Genomic DNA, 17,758 nt, shown 5'->3' with positions numbered 1-17,758 from the left:
CGCTGTTTCGGGCTGCTGCGCATCCAGCTACTGGTGAGCCAGTGCCATGCGAATGACGGTACCCATGGAGCCGTCATCTGCCTCCTCCGAGGGACCATGAGCTGAGGTACAGGAGCCAGGCCCAGAAGCATGGGATGGGCTCTCCCCGTCATACTCATTAAATTGAGTGGCTGAAGCTGCCATCGAGAACACATCGTCCTCTAGAACCAGCTCAGCCACGGGTGGATCGGGTGCAGCGGCGTGCTCTGTACGGCCACCAGAATGGAGAGCCAAGAGGAGTGACCTCATCTGGGCTAGCTCAGTAGTGAGTAGGTCCACCCTGGAGGACAGCCTATCAGGCTTAGTCCTCTTCTTGGGCGGTGCACCCGCAGCCTCTGCGGCCCAACGCCTAGGATGGGTAGGTTGGGCTGGAGTCGACTGTGCAGGGGGAAGGCCACCCTCAGTCAGTAGTTCAACCTCGGCTAGTCTAGCAGCTCTTACCGCACGAGGCATGATGGTGCAATTCATGCACGGGTCCTCCGAAAGGCCCTCCCTCAGATGCTCGAGGCCAAGACAAGAGGGGCAAAGGTCATGGCCATCCTCTGGTTAAAGAGGAGCCATACAGGTGTTAGAGCCGTTAGACCTAGCGATAGCTAGAGCACTCGGCTGACTGTAAATAACTGGGCCAGGAAACAAATATGCAGTGGAGGGGAGTGAGCACAATAGTAGTTAGCTTGAGCGTGAGCACTCTGCTAACTGGGGTGAGAAAAAATGAAGTCAGTTAATGGGTTTATGCCGTGAGAGGAGAGGGAATACTCTCTCCACTAGCGCCGTAGCGAGTTAGCCTAAGCGAGAGCACTCTGCTAACTGAAGGATGGAACGGGCATTAAACCAACTGTGTGCAGGGAGAGGGGAGCGGAAACACTCTTCACTAGCGCTGTAGCAAGTTAACTTTGAGCGAGAGCACTCGGCTAACTGGAGGATAGAACAGGAACTAATTGTGAGCTGTGAGAGGGGAGTGAAGACACTCTCTTCACTAGCGCTGTAGCAAGTTAACTTTGAGCGAGAGCACTCAGTTAACTGGAGGATGGAACACTTTATATGTCGTTGCCACTCTTTGCATATCATGTATTTTGTTTTTTTACCATGTTTGTAAAAAGTAATTTCCTTAAATGTTTTATGTGAGGGAATGGAAAATAGCTCAAAGCTAAATCTGGCACTGTTACGCTTGACACATTTAAATGTTTTAAGTGTTCATTACAGTGCATTGTCCCTGTCAAATAAACGATTAAATAAAATAACCAATTGTGCGCCGTGAGAGGGGAGCGAAGACACTCTCCTCACTAGCACTGTAGCAAGTTAGCTTTGAGCGAGAGCACTCAGCTAACTGGAGGATAGAACAGGAACTAATTGTGAGCTGTGAGAGGGGAGCGAAGACACTCTCTTCACTAGCGCCGTAACAGTTAGCTTGAATGAAACCACTCAGCTTAACTGGACGATAGAACAGGTAAGGAAACAATGTATGCGGTGAGAGGGGGGCGGAGACGCTCCCTTCACTAGCGCCGTAACAGTTAGCTTGAATGAAAACACTCAGCTTAACTGGACGATAGAACAGGTAAGGAAACAAATATATGTAGTGAGAGGGGGGCGGAGACGCTCCCTTCACTAGCGCCGTAACAGTTAGCTTGAACGAAAACACTCAGCTGACTGGACGATATAACAGGTAAGTAACCAAATGTATGCAGTGAAAGGGGGGGCGGAGACGCTCCCTTCACTAGCGCAGTAACAAATTAGCGAGAGCCCTCGGCTAACCTGTACACAATTATCTCATTAGCTTGAGAATAGATAGCACAATCAGCGATAAATGGTAGCGATCTCACCGGCTGACGTGCAGGAGCGTCCGCTCTTTACCGGTCCGGAGCTCCTGGGGTCCGAGCGGTGAACACCGCGGTCCCCTCCCTTGGGAGGGCGGACAGCTCGTCGCAGCCTTTGGAGGGCGAGCGTTTCTAGCCCGCAGCTCCGATCGAGACGATCGCAAGGCTACAGGCGATGAGCTAGAATTTTCAATAAGCTAGCTTGGCTTCTACTCATAAAGTAGTAACCTGCGCAGCGAGAAGATGAAAAAGAACTGAACTCGTTGACAACACCGGAACTTATACCTTCCGGGGTTATACGAGGTCACACGTGACTTTGTTGATATAAATATTCGACCTACGCATGCGCGAGACAGAAGATATCCAGTGCTAAAGCACCGCCTCTGGCGGTCAGTAAGTATGAAATAGAACAGTTAGGACATCTTCATTTTTTCAAGGCTGAAAACACTTTTTTCTGCCTTTTGTGGCACGACATCTAAATCTTGGTCTTTGTTCCAGAATAACATTCTCAGATTCTCACTGTGATCATTTTGACATGATCTCAAACGATGCGTGTCGTTATGTTTTTCATGTGGGGGGTGGGGTAATTAATTAAGTCGAAGTACCTTGACCTGCTTCCCTCAGGGGACACCTTGTTGTTTTCTCTCGTCCACTCATGCGCTCCGAAACCTGACCGGACACAAGCACAGTTTATTTCACTGACCTGAACTGAACTCTTTTATTTATAAATCTCTGTGACACAGCATCGCTGTCCACTAAACAGCGTTAGCCTTATTTGGTGCTCTCACACATCCGCAGTGAGAAGTGCTGAGGAGACAGGAGCAGGAGGGTCTACTGCCTCCGTGTGGAAGCTTCTGCACACTGCATTTATCTAGCCCCTTTCCTCTGATTCTTCTAGATGTATTGATTGTTTATGTTGGATGTTGTTGTGCTAATTTAGCTGTGTTTGTGTGTTTGCAGGGGGATTTGCGAGGCTTCCTGTCTCAGCAGGATTGGATGTTCAGAAACGCTGAGTTGCTGCAGCTGCAGAGGATGGCCTGCGAAATTGCTGCTGGTGTCACTCACCTTCACAAAAACAACTTCCTGCACAGGTAGCACTTCACAATTGCAACACTTTAGCTAGCTCACATGTTTAAGAGCCACTAAGCTAAGCATTATGTTTGTCTGTCAAGGACGTGAGCTGATGTTTAAAGTAATACTCACTCTCTCTGTGACAGAAACACTTTTTAAATATCTAGATTACTTCCTCTACCCACAGATGTTATATATTTATCACTGAGCCAACATTTTGTGTTTTTCTGCCCCAGTTTCCTTTAATGATTCAGAATCTTTCACAACTAAATGGGTATTACTTAATGAAAACATCATTATTTTAATACTTTTTTTTGTATCATTTAGTACAGGGGTTCCCAACCTTTATTGTGCCAAGGACCGGTAGATACATTAAAAAAAAATCGCAGACCAGTTGTCAATTTGAACTGATTTTAATATTTACTCACCACCAGCAGGTAGCAACAGAGGCTAATTGTATGTAACGGCCTGAACAAATACTAGAACAATATGCATCCAAAACATATTAACAAAGTACCGGTGTTGTTTTTTGGTTTTTCGGAAAACCAAAAAACCGACGTTATTCAGTTTTTAAACCAAAACGGGAAAACAGATAAATCAATTTGATTTACGGATAATTGTGTGTGTGTGTGTGTGTGTGTGTGTGTGTGTGTGTGTGTGTGTGTGTGTGTGTGTGTGTGTGTGTGTGTGTGTGTGTGTGTGTGTGTGTGTGTGTGGTGTGTGTGTGTGTGTGTGTGTGTGTGTGTGTGGTGTGTGTGTGTGTGTGTGTGTGTGTGTGTGTGTGTGTGTGTGTGTGTGTGTGTGTGTGTGTGTGTGTGTGTGTGTGTGTGTGTGTGTGTGTGTGTGTGTGTGGTGTGTGTGTGTGTGTGTGTGTGTGTGTGTGTGTGTGTGTGTGTGTGTGTGTGTGTGTGTGTGTGTGTGTGTGTGTGTGTGTGTGTGTGTGTGTGTGTGTGTGTGTGTGTGTGTGTGTGTGTGTGTGTGTGTGTGTGTGTGTGTGTGTGTGTGTGTGTGTGTGTGTGTGTGTGTGTGTGTGTGTGTGTGTGTGGCACTACATCGAGATTAAGATTAACCTAATTTATTTTGGGAACAGCCACATTTATGCCGGTGTCGGACAGACACAAACACACAGAGCTGAGCTGAGCAGAGCACATCATGCGCCTTGGTGACTGACTGGACATCTCCTTCATAAAACTAATAAAAGGGGGAGTAATCGGGCAGTTCGATGTGTGTAGATGTGTGTGTGGTTAACACGTAGCAGCCTGCAGTCACTCTTAAACTGTTCTGATTAAGTTAAACACAGCGAAGGCGGTGCGTAAAAAGGCACAGCTCTTTACCGAGTACGTCCCGCTGCCTCCTGATGCTGCAGCCATTTCATGAAGTGAAGGAGGGTTTCCTTCTATAAAACAGCTGCGGGCAGCAGATACCGTGAGAGTCCCGGACATTAATTCATAGATCAAGGCAGACTGGTTTACTCTCCTGTTTTGCCAATCCGGTGCTTAAACAAATAGCTCTACACCCATGGCCGACATGTCCTTAAAATGAAGTCCGAGTTTGAAATATATCTCAAATAATGTATGCACCACCATTTCCCCACATAAACATAACAGTCTGCAATCAAACGGTTGTCTCCTGTGCGCTCCTCTTCCTACTTGGCGCACCGGTAACATGCTCGTGCGCACAAGAGGCTGAGACCTTAGGCTGAGTCGCCGAATCCCTCGGAACATCATAAAAGCCATTTTCAACCGTTTTCTGGTGAAAGATTAACTCGCTACTGGATGAAATAATATGACTGGTGGCATAGGTGTGAAAATTAAACACTTTTTGAAAAAAATATTATGATAAAATATTTTTATATATTTATAATTCTGCAAATATTACGATAAACTCACAGCTATTTCGCGGCCCGGCAGTAACACCTCCGCTTTAAGGGTTGAATTTGTCTGAAATGTGATATATTTAAAATTAAACAATTCCACATTGATACATAAATGTTTTGACGGAATAACACTCAAATTTGTGGTAAGTGATTAATAGTCATTACTGTCTGTGTTATGTCACTTGACACAAACCTCATAAAATAGGACTGTAAAAACTTAAGCCAACTGTTGGTTTTACATATGACCCAGTTACTGCTTACTGCCCAAGTCTCAGGAGGAACTGTGTTCTCCAAAAAAGGTGTGTACAGCAGAAGGGCTGCATTTCATTTTCATTTTAATTTTTACCCCAGCGCGTACTGGATGTCTGGCCTCTCGCAGCCAGCAGGGTACAGAACGTGGGGCTGGGGGGGTAACTTACGACGCTCCGCTCATCAGCTCTATTCTGCATGCTCAGAATAAGCTCAGAGGGTTCCAATTACACATCTCCCATGCATTGCCACAGTGTCAGCTGTCCGCAGCCAGAAGGATATGATGATTCTGCTCTTTGCATGTAAAAGGATAGCCTCATATTGGGCGTTGTGTTTTAATCCTTGTTACAACCTGAGGGGGGGATTTACAAGCTTCCCTTCCATGTGGACAGATTTCATTTCCAATCGTAAAAATATTTCAGTGGCACTTTTATTCAAAAATGTTCTAAAAAAAAAAAAAAAATAAGCCCTTTGAATGATTAGTGCTGCTCCATGCTGGCTAAACTGGATGAGAGCTGATTGATGGTGCAGACACAAAACCCTCGGGGCAGGGGCTGTGGCTGTGGGGGCTGATACCCTAAGCTGAAACCTCAGCTCTGCAATGTAGAGGTGAGAACAGGGCTCCGAAACATCTGAATATATGCTCTTTCAAACTCACGGGAAGGGGAGTTTCCAAAGGCATCGTTCAGCGATTGCTTTACGTAATTATTTAAGTACTGCCAAGTTTACAGTGTCGATTGTGAATCTGTAGCAGCCATCCAATCCATTTTATTTCTATAGCACATACAAAACAACAGAGTTGAACAAAGTGCTGTACATCAACAACTGTATAAAAACATAGCATAAATACATAAAAAACAGACGGGACATGTTTGTAAGGATCCAAAGGGTTGTAAAAGTCTTGATCGGCATTATTCCAGAGTGTAAATGTCCTATCAATGGTGTGAGGAGAAACGCTCAGCTTCCTATGTTTTAAAGACTAAATATCAAATGCATTTATAACTATTTTTGTATTTAAAAAATATATGTATTTGTCATTTTCCCCTATTGATTACAGTTAAAACAAGTCACTGCTTGTAAAAATGACCTAAAACCTTTTGTTTGATGGTATATTAGATATCCCTGCCATGGCACATTTCAATTTACGAGGTTAAGATGTTGGACCTGTTTCCTTCCTGCTGTATTACTGTAAGTCAGGCCTCAGCCAAAAGAGGGACAGGAAGGCGAAGAGTTTAAAAATAAATCTCCATTTATCTTACAGGGGTTTCAGTTGGCCTGACACTCGCTGGGCCCCTTACACGCGAGACTCCTGGTGTCAGCAGTGTTTGTCATTGTCTAACCTTGTACACAGTGCCCCTGCCTTTTCATTCAGTTGGAATTAACCACCATATCAAAGTCAAAGTCAACTTTATTGTCAATCTCAAAATATGTTTGTACACACAGAAAGATCGAAATACTGTTTCCCACAGTCCCGAGGTATAAAAAAACTCACATTAAAATGCAAGAACACTCAATAATTTACAAAATAACCTCCTTAATGAGCAGAGAGACACTCTGCTCTTCTTACGCCCTCTCCGGGCAGCTCCACAAAACCATCCTGTGTTTCCCTCTAGAAACTGTATCCCGCTGCTGTATGCACGGGTCAGGAATAGTCCCCTTTTGAGTGTTGTTGCAAGGTGAAGACTAGAAGCAAATGACACAAGAAGAATTTTATACACTTGCCAAGGTCATTTGTGATCCTTGCCAGACTCCTTCGCCGTGGTTCTTATGAGGTGGTCTTAGGACTTCAGGGCTTTGTACAAGGATATGGAGTCAGGGGACGTCAAAAGCAAAACATGTGGCGGCCTCCAGCACATTCTACCTGTCTTATATATTATATTATATATGCAATGATCTTAAATATTGTATACTTTAATGAGTTTCCCCACCCTGTTGCAAACATGTAGTGAATTATTTTAAAGGAAATTTAGCCTGATTCCACACAATCTGTCAATAGCTATTTCTATTTTTACCACGCGTTTTCTCAAGGGGTTCAGACCTTTTCCAGAATCATTAGCTCTTATTGACTATTTCACTCATTCATACGCTCACTATAAAGTTTATCGAGATGCAATAATGGTCAGTGTTTTGTTTTAAATTTATAGCTGAGAGCGTAAACGCACCTGAACATTTTCACGTCGAGTTTCATCATCAGAAGGATTTTGCAGTTGTGAATTTGTGAAGTATGAAATCCGTCCAGATGTGTTCATGCTTATATTCTTTTTGCTCCCGCAGTGATTTGGCTCTGAGGAACTGCTACCTGACCGGAGATCTTACAGTCAAAGTGGGAGACTATGGAATCGGACCCTACAGATACAAAGTAAGCAATATAGATGTTATATACTGTGAGGAGATGCTGCATAACACCAGGGGCTGGCTAGTGTACATTACACTGGTTTATTCACCAAGAACATTAGTTTAACTCCTCAATGGACATGACGCTATCCAACTTTCCTGGGCTAAAACTGAGTGAAAACGCGTGTATTAAAAAACAGCTGCTCATATTCAATTTCAGACACAATAGGCGCTTTCACACCGGAGTACTTTTCCCAGTATAGTTCCGAAAATGTGCGTTCACACCAAAAAAATCCGGAACTAGAACTTAGTTCATGAGAACCTTTTCACCCCCTTTTCAGTCCCTGCTACTGAAGCCAGTCCCCAACCCCGGGGACTCCGGGTGGCAGTATACGCCGTGAAGTTGTTTGCGGCCTGCCAGTAAACCCAAAGCAGAAGAAGAAGTGACCTCAGGGACTTATTCCGGTGTGAACGCGATCTGTACTTTAGTTCATCAGAACTAAAGAGTTCTGATGAACTATGTTCTCATGAACTAAGTACGGCAAAGTACTTGGTGTGAAAGCGCCTATTAGGCGCTATACATATTAGGCGCTTTCACACTGGAGTACTTTTCCCTGTACTTTTCCCGTTTAGTTCCGATAGTTCCTGGCATTTTGCGTTCACACCAAAAAGAGAACTTAGTTCATGAGAACTTTTACCCCCTTTTTAGTGCCTGCTAGAGAGGTGGTACTTTCCTGGGGAGAAAAAAGTTCAAATTTCTGATTGGCTGGGTGAATTGCAAACCACGCCCCATTGTATTTGCTGGCATTAGCATTATTAGCATTAGCCCTGCGCACCAACGGAGAGAGAATAATTTATGGCAACACAAAACAAAACATGTGAGCGGTGGAGTGATGAGGAGACGTCGGCGTTCTGGCGATTTACTCGGAAGTACTGAAGCCAGTCCCCAACTCTGGGGACTTCCGGCCGGGGACTTCGGGTGGCAGTATACGCCGTGAAGTTGTTTGCGGCCTGCCAGTAAACCCATTAGGCAAAGATCCAATTGCATACCAAAATAAAACATCTATGATATCTCTTCTCATATAGCGTGGTAACAGCCCCCCCCCCCCCCCTGTCTCCCTGCAAGAAGCCAGCAGCCCAATGATATATACAGAACAAGCAGCCTGAGTGTGTTCACTCCCAGCCCCTGGAGTCTTTGTGTAGTTGGAGGGAAACTCTGAATAAGAAGGAGGATTTGTGAGAGAGACCGGGCAACCTTGACGAATCAGGCAGCTCAAACGTTTCTGTTTGTTTTGCCTTATTTATGACCTTCAAACATGTTTGTACAACTGAATGAGGCTTATATAATACATGTTATCCAATACACATTGAGCTCCAGACTCTAATCTAGAACATAGATGATGTTTTCATATTGAGAAGAACAAACCAAAAATAGATGAGTAAATGTTTGATCATTACTAGTCATAAAAACATAAAGAGACTGCATTATATAGTTTTTCCTGTCAATTCAAAAATAATAAGTGGCCTGTTAAATGTCCTTGCAACTGTTTTATTCTTGTACAGGGCAGATCAATGAGAGATAAGTAACTTGAAGTCATGTTTTTATGTTTTAAAAGACCTTTAATTTACCAAATTCAACAACTTATTCTCTCTTGGGACGGTTCAGAACTGCTCCACTTTGTGCAACTGATGTCAGGCTATGATCTCAAGTTGCATTTCTGAAGTGTAGCTATTTGTTGTGCAACCAGCTCCAGATGACCTCACAGATAATACAATATATGCTGTGCAGGTGTTTGCCATTGATCAATAGCATGTTTCAGGGAAGCATCCTGTAACTGGACACGATGCATATCCCACAAGACACTTCTGTCTGCTGCATTCCTTAAATACCGCTGATCCGTCAGTTTGGCTGTCTGAATTTAATACGCACAGGATAAGGTCACCCAGTGAGTCTATTTCTGTAAAGAAAGGGAGAGGCAACGCGAGTGAGCTGCCTCAATGAGAGCTAGGAGAACAGTCAATGTGTGTTCTTTAATGGGTTGGTGTGTGCATGATTATCTGCTTTAGAAACATAGCTGATAACGTGACTGATTGTTTTTTCACAACAGGAGGATTACATCATCACAGAGGATGATGTGTTTGCACCTCTCCGCTGGTTGGCTCCTGAGCTGGTGGGCGAGCGCCATGGGGGGGTGATTACTATGGAGCAGACCAAGCCCAGCAATGTGTGGTAGGTACCTCACTGACACGAGAGGACATTTAAAAAAACATAACTCATAGTGTCTGAGAGACCCTGAATCTTATCCAAATATATTTGAAACCTTTCCTCCCCTGAGGGACTTTATAAATATATTGTAATACTAGACATGTGAAGGGTATTTTTGGAATAAGACTAACATAATGAATTACTCTGCAGTACACATCTGGCTTATTGCTGAGAAATCAAGCTCTTCTATTTGCAGACAGAGCTTGTAAATCCCAAACAATCTGGAAAGTTTCCAAAAGATGGGAAGAAGACACTGACACTGCACCAACTAAGCATCTTTTCAGCCTCTCGCTGACTTTACAACTCATTGCCCAAATGCTCTCAAGTCGTAAATTGCAGAATTACGTAAGGTTGTTTGAGTCACAAGAGCCAGACTTTCCCCCTAAATATCAATATGTTGCGATTCAAAATGTTCCCCAATTTGCTTTTATCAATGCTGCTTTAGGAATAATGTTTTTTTATTTATGTTATTGTTATTGTAGGTTTGGGTAGCCATAAAAGCTCACCCCATTACGTGTTATGGGTTTTAACAACTGTGTTGATGTGATTTGTCCATAGGGCTTTGGGGGTCACATTGTGGGAGCTATTTGAGAATGCTGTTCAGCCGTACCCACATCTTTCTGACCGGGAGGTTCTCCATCATGTAATCAAGGAGCAACAAGTCAAACTCTTCAAGCCACAGCTGGATCTTCCTTATTCTGACAGATGGTATGTCTTTGGTTAAGATCAATTTCAACAAAAAACAGACAAAAAGTATAGTTATATCTTCTTAAATCAGGTTATTTACCTTTTTAAAAAATGTGTCTAATGTGTTTTTTCCTGTAACTTCAGGCACGAGGTCCTGCAGTTCTGCTGGCTGTCTCCAGACAAACGGGCCACAGCGGAGGAAGTGCACCGTCTGCTCATCTACCTGCGCATGCAAGGCCAGAAGGACATAGAAGAAGACTTTGATCAACGCTGGGATGCTCTCAAACCCAACCCTATCGCGCGACAGAACACCATCAGCCACTCCTCCTATCCAATCTTGGATCAGTTTGCTGACGACGCCCTGCGACAAGAGATCGACGAAGTTCTTACCGTTACCGAAACAAGCAAAGGGCTCAGCTTTGAGTACGTTTGGGAGGCAGCCAAGCACGACCACTATGAGGGCAACCATGGGCGCTCGGGCTTGGACACGACACTGAACTATCACAGCATGTTCTTCCCCGTTTCCACTGAAGACATCCAGGCTCACTTCCCCGACCATGGAGCCAGAGCAGCGGCCATAGAAAGTGGGGACACTCCCTCAGGGATTCCTGGCATCGTACCAGTGTTCGATGCACAGAAGCCATCTAATGGAAATGAATATTACATACAACTAGAAGAACAAGGGGAGAGCACTGTTGAGGAGGACGGGAATAGAGGACAAGACATGGACTTCAGCTCAGGACGTCAAGACTTTGTTGTCCTCCAAGATGTCCGCCTGGATGAGTCTAGTACGGATGCAGACTTTTTCCACCAAAGTATAGACTCCAAGGACTCGTATTTGCCAGACAGCCACATCTGGTCGTCTCTTGAAAATGACAGTCCATACCACACCAACATTTTCACAGACGGGGGGTCCAAGCAGGAAGACTCTCCCTCCTGGAGACAGGGTTTTATGGAGCTTCCAGAGCGCAATGGCAACCCTTTCCGTGATGTTGCACCTTTAGTAGTCCAGGAGGTGGATACAGATAAAAGCTACGGGGATTATTTTTTAGGGGATTCTTCAGAAGCCCTTCACCCCACAGATTCTGTAGAAGAGGAGAGGAAGAGCACAGGCGTGAACAGACTTCTGAACACTGAAAAACTAGCTGATAACTTTATGTTTCTCAAAGACCAGCACCTGATGAAGGACAGGTTAAGTCCACAGGATCATTTTCTCTTTCCTGGCCACACCCACGAACCAGAAGAAAGATTCAAGATGAGTTCTTGGGAGAAAATGGAGAATTTGGGCAGCTTAATCCCCGCAGACACTTACTTACAACCTGCAGCAAGTAGCACATCCTCCAGACAGGAATCTTTAGACTCTTCGAAAACCAGCTTGGGGGAGTCATGTCCCTCGCTGGTGGTAAATGAGAAACTGGTGCCTTTCATTACAGTGGTCACAGAAGACAACGCAAGCAACCAGCTGCCAGTTAGTAATTGTTCTTCCACAGAAACCCTCGGTCCACTGCAATCCTCAGTCAGAGGTGTAGACTCTGGTTTTGATTCTACCTCCGAGATGTTTGAGGGTGTCGTCAGTCAAACTGATGACCACACCCTTGCATTTTCTGAAAGTGCCACTTCAGACTCATTGTGCACAGATGCCAAAATCCCCAGCCTTGAAGACGACCTAGGAACCTCAGAGGATAATGTTCATCCCATAGTAAATCAAATGCCTGATGACATGCAAGTCCAAGCATCGGACATTGGACACAATGAAGACCTCACGAGTAACGATCTGTTGAGTGAACTCATTGAGGACATCGAGCTGGAAACCACTCTGTCTGACCATGAAGAATCCTTTATGGATACTAATGGGCGCCCTACGGACAGATCTTCCCTGTTGGTCTCTGGGCCGTCTCTGGACCAGATCAGCCAGGACAGTTTACTAGAAGACAGCATGTCCACCACCCTACCAACTGTGGATAATTCAGCCGAGACACCAGACTCTTTAGACTCTCTTGACATCCACAGGCTCGGGGAACAAGGAGAAGAGCTAAGTGCTCAAACGGCCCAACACAAACTCCAGCCACCGTACAAAATATCAGACAGTGGGTATGAGACGGAGAACCTCGAGTCTCCCGAGTGGAACTCTCAGCCTAATGTCATGGACCAATCCCCCGTTAAAAATGGCATGAGTGTTGCCAAAGAAGAGGGGGAGAACGAGGAGCTGGCGGCAGCAGCAGGAGCTCTGGTTCCACCGGAAATCATCATCTCTGAAGTAGAGGGTGTGCTGGAGCCTCACAGGGAGGATCCTATCGAGGGCGAGCAACAAGATGAGGTAGCACCTGCTGAAGAGCCAGTTATGGCCAGTAATTACAGAGACTCGGCCTACTTCTCAGACAATGAATCAGAACCTGAGAAGAAGTCTGAAGAGGCGGCAGCAGGAGGTTCTAGACAGGCCACGTGGCTGAGGAACTCTACCGAGGAGGCCAGCGGGGTTCATGGAGGTCCAGCACTCGAGGTCAGCGTGGAGCAAGATGTCAATTCGTTATTTTCTCAGCAAGAAACTTCCCAAGCACAGGCCAATGGAGAAACACCCGCTCTTCATGGCATATCACCAGATTCAGACATCACAGAGAAATGTAAGGGGGCAACCAACAGTCAGAGTGAAGATGAAAACAAACAGGATTTGTTCAAAGACGGCACATCTCTTGATCAACCATCAGATGATCTAGAAGCTTCCTCTCCACTTCCTCCCGTCCCCGCCTCAAAGCCGGTGCAGGAGACCTCGGGTCACGCTAAACTCACACGGACCTACGCCAGTGATAGTCATAAAATAAAAGAGGCGGACATGGAGGGGCGTTTCCTGGGGAGGCGGGACGGTTCAGACGCACAGGAGGACGGGGGGGGAAGCGGACGAGGAGGACGAGAACAGCGACGACTCTGACGATGATGTCCGTGGATACCAGCTGCACAGCTCCAGTTCAGAGAGCGAGGACGAGACGGTGCACACGGTGCCCGTTATTGTCTCAGACGACAGCAGAGCAAAGAACCTGAAGAGCTTGTTGAAACCCACCACGCTGAACGTCGGGGCGTCGTCTTCCCAGAGTGAAGAAAACTCCAGGCGAGCGGTGTCGTTCTTCGATGATGTCACTGTCTACCTGTTTGACCAGGTGAAGTTCAAAAGTCAAAGTCAACTTTATTGTCGATCTTAAAATATGTTTGTACACACAGAAAGATCGAAAAGGCTGTTTCCCACAGTCCCGAGGTATAAAATAACACATTAAAATACAAGAACACTCAATAATTACAAAGAAACACAAAATAACCGTTTACTTCAAAAGTAAGCAGGATATATATAAAACAAGTTCTGTCTTTATAAAGGTTAGGGAGGGGGGGCATGATGATGGAAGAGGCTTCTTTTTTTTTTAAGAACAAAGGGTATTCTTATTTTAATTTAAAGTGGACCTATCATGCTATATTTGAATAATATAGTGTAGGACCATACCTATATAAGGCATATTTATACTTTTTTTTTCTTCAAAATACCAAACAGATCATGCATTTTAGCCATGCCTCATTTCGCTCAATTTGACAATTTTTAGCTCTGTTTTTGCTGATTCTGTGAGAACAGCACCATCTAGAGGCCTGGCATATGTACTACAGCGTATCCAGCGCTTTCGAACGGCAATGGCCGTGGCTGTCTCCTCCTGATTGGTGGAGTTGGCCCAATAGCCATAGCGCCACTGTCCTGACGTCAGGACAGTGTTCAAATCTGGATCAGTTTTTATCAGATCCGTTGCAGCCCCTTTTTTAGAGATTTGGGTATGGAGGAAAATAGAGAGGGTTGTGTTTTCTGACACTTGGTGAGTTCCCTGGAACACCGGGGACACATATTCATGTATAAAAGATGTACAAAAAGTGCATTTTGCGTGATAGGTCCCCTTTAAATGTTTCTTTACAAAAGGACCTACCCATTGCTACTAACAGACACCAATATTACAACCCAAGTCAAAGATGTGTGAAGCTTTGTTGGATTTTGTAAAATACCCGAGAATCGATTTTGTGTGATATTTTAAGATGCACCCCTACTATTTAGTTATTTCACTTTTGTGTAGCATTTCAAATTAAATGCAACTCTTTCTGATGTAGGAGACCCCCACCAAGGAACTGGGTGACCACTCCTCACACAATCAGGCTCCAGAGTTCAGCAGCCCACTGCCCTCAGCCAGCTACCTGAACCGGTTCGCCAACTCTGAAAGCTCCACGGATGAAGAAGGTAAAGTTTGAAGCCTGTCAAATGTACTGAACATTTTCTCTGTCGTCACATGCCCTGACTGATTATAAACCCCTGCAGGTGGTGGGTTTGAGTGGGACGATGACTTCTCCCTCGCACCTGCCTTCCCGCCCAAGACAGATAACGACCCCATGTCAAAGAATATGTCCTCCTCTGCGGCCTCTCGCTTCACCTCCCCCCCCCCTGCAGCAGGGCGGGGGCTGGAGAGCAGCTGGGCCGGCTCCTCAAACTACTCCCGCTTCTCCATCTCTCCGGCCAGCATCGCCAGCTTCTCCCTCACACATCTCACCGACTCCGACATCGAGCAAGGAGGCAAGTGAAGGGGTTAAAAGGAATAGTTCCCATTTTGGATTTGTTTGCGTTCTTGCCAGGGGTTGGATAAAAACCCTGACACCACTATTTCTGTATGGCTAGCATAATGTTAGCTTAGCATAAGGTGAAATCCCTGATAACATTTTCGGGATATTAATAGACCTGTCAAAGAGTCCCGCATTTTTCCCCCTATAAAACCAGAACGGGTTGATATAAAGTTTTAATAAGAGAACTAATAGACCTGCTGTGGAATATTTTTTTATTTACAAAGAGCTAAGCTAATCAGCTGGCTTTAGCATCATTTACCGTACAGACGAGTGACATTGATCTATTCTCTCCTAGCCATCACTCAAAAAAGCATGTTTCACAAAATGTCAAACTACGCTTAATCTCATCTCGTGCATTTCTTGGTGCGAAATATATATATATTTTTTTTATATAAATGTATATAACATTGCCACTATCCAAATATTTATCTTCACTCACTACAGGAAACTGTTCATGCATCATTCTCATTGGGCTTATAATAATAAGTAGTGATTTGTTTGAATAATATTGATCAAATGTTTAAACTTACATGTACCTCTTCTTCCTCTGTTCACTCTAGGAAGCAGTGAAGATGGAGAAAAGGACTAGTGTGAAATCATCATCACACTAATGAAAAAATGAACCTATACTCGCACTTTTTGGAAACGGCTGAATAAGGACAAATGACGCGGTTTGTGGGTCAAACCGCGGATGCTTCTCTCAGCCAGAACTGCTCTTTACATACATGGAGACGGCCATGAGAACAATGACTCGGCATATAACACACACGTCCCAGCTCCAGTCTGAGCCACATCACCTCTCCAGCTACATCAGTGTGTGTGATTTCAGTTCAGTGCAATTCCAGAAAAACAAAATGTTTCTAAATGTTTGCTTTAAGGACTCATCGTGCACATTCCAGGTGTTTGGCTGCTTCATTTTGTTGTGTCGAAAGTGCACTCATTATCCAGAACTTTTGCATCACCAAAAAAAAAAAAAAAATCAACGTTATGCTCTGAATTCAACACACTGGGCTGCAAACGTATCACTACAGCCAAATAGGAATAAGCTATTTTGATTTCAGAAGACCCAAAACTGAACATCCAAGCTTTTTTTTCTCTTACATTGTTATATTTTCTCCTTCATGTTGTGCGATTATTTCAGTGGTTGCCTCTTTTTGGAAGAGTGTTTTGTTTTTTTCGTAACCTCTCGTTGGGTGTTATTAGTCACAATCTCCGAATTGGAGAGAAACTGTGTGGTATCCTTCTGTAGCAGCTTTGAATTTACCTTAATTAAAATTCTCTCTTCTGCAGAGGGGACACACTGTATGTTCCTATATCTGTGTTTGAAAGGAACATTTACAGCAAGAAGTTTCATATTTTTGAGATATCTCAGTAAGAGTTCTTGGTGGTATATAAGGATTGTCATATGTATCCTTACAGATGTGATCCCAGACAAGTTATACATTTTGTAATGCTTCGTTTAATGCTCTGAAATGTGCAGGAAGCTGCTCGGATGGTTTTGAATACTTGTCACTGGGTCTTATCGCGGTGCCTGTGATGCTGTACAGACAGCTGCACTCCTCCGTTTAAATAACACTACAAATGTTCAAATCACACCTCAACTGGGATTGTGTAAAAAGTGGGAGATTTTATTTTTAAATGTCAGAATGAAGATATGTAAATGAGCTGTTTGTAAACAAATGTGCAATGAATTTCGTTAAATTGTTGAAATTTGAGTTCATAGGACGGCCCGATGAACGTGTTGGCGTTTCTTCAGTACTGTGCAGGGACTTTAAGCTTCACATAAACTCACTACTAGAACAAAACACTGCTCCTTTTATCAGTGTCATGAACAGAGTTTTCTGCCTTTTTTCTTTTTTTTACTACGTGTCAAACTTAATGAACATGTTCAGATATAATCTTCCTCCTTAAGGACCCCTCGTCCAGGTGAACTTTTGAGCATTTTGTCATTGCATTTATCATTTGCAGGCCATACGTCGTCTCCGGCTGCACAGCGCTGACCGGATGTTTGTGTTTCGTATTTCTGTAAAGAAGAAAAATGCAAAAATGTTGTGGATCCAGATCTACTTTCCTTCCAAGGTTTCCGTGTACAGCTATAAAAACGCAGTTCTTTGAAACTGTAGGTTATACAGTTACTGCGTGGTTCTTCAAACACCCTAAAGATTTCATCACAGATGACCTGATGAACAGCTGTACTTCACCTGTAGTAGAAGATGTCCTGTCCTGTCCCCCCCCCCCCCGCCCCATACAGAAGGCACTGTATCTTAGGTAATGTCAACCTCTGTTAAATACCAGCAGCCTGTGCTTCAGTTCAACTTGAACATTTATTTAAGGAAATCTTGTTTTATTTGACTACAGTATACATTTGCTTAATCTTGCACATTTGAGAAATGTAACTTAATGTTGAACTGTACTGATGTATGTAAATGTAAATCTTTTTTGTCTGTAAATGGGAAATGATGTAACTGAGTTGTAGGTATGAGGTTTCATTTTGTAAGTTGAGTTGATCAGAGGAACATATCACAGTCGTCGGCTAAAAGCAGTTAAATTAAGACAAAAGGAGACGTGAACTCATTCTGTCCTTTAAACTTGTAGATTTAAAAAAATATTTTTACTTCATATTTATCATGCTTAGTGTAATTGAATGAAATGTTTATAATTACACTGTTTAATATGAAAATAAATGCAAATGAACTTATAATAAGGGTTCGTATATGATTTGATATATTTCTCTAAGTCTTTGTGTGAGGGCTCCTGCCAAAGGATGGACGGTTATACTAACATAAA

At 44.0% G+C, this 17,758-nt stretch overlaps 1 protein-coding gene across 1 annotated transcript in view; it reads left to right on the top strand.

Annotated features, from left to right (window-relative positions):
- lmtk2 (lemur tyrosine kinase 2) overlaps positions 1-17,694 on the top strand; it is a 35,526-nt gene extending 17,832 nt beyond the window's left edge. Inside the window, 9 exon segments of the mRNA XM_034142364.1 lie at positions 2,814-2,944; positions 7,324-7,408; positions 9,492-9,613; positions 10,208-10,357; positions 10,481-13,217; positions 13,219-13,488; positions 14,468-14,594; positions 14,673-14,924; positions 15,532-17,694. Of these exon segments, the coding sequence (XP_033998255.1) occupies positions 2,814-2,944; positions 7,324-7,408; positions 9,492-9,613; positions 10,208-10,357; positions 10,481-13,217; positions 13,219-13,488; positions 14,468-14,594; positions 14,673-14,924; positions 15,532-15,560 (3,903 nt within the window). The 3' untranslated portion in view covers positions 15,561-17,694.
- Positions 17,695-17,758: the final 64 nt, after the last annotated feature.

The sequence above is a fragment of the Trematomus bernacchii genome, unplaced genomic scaffold, assembly GCF_902827165.1.
Source record: "Trematomus bernacchii unplaced genomic scaffold, fTreBer1.1, whole genome shotgun sequence".
Lineage (NCBI taxonomy): Eukaryota > Metazoa > Chordata > Actinopteri > Perciformes > Nototheniidae > Trematomus > Trematomus bernacchii.
This window is presented reverse-complemented; position numbering and strand designations above follow the sequence as displayed.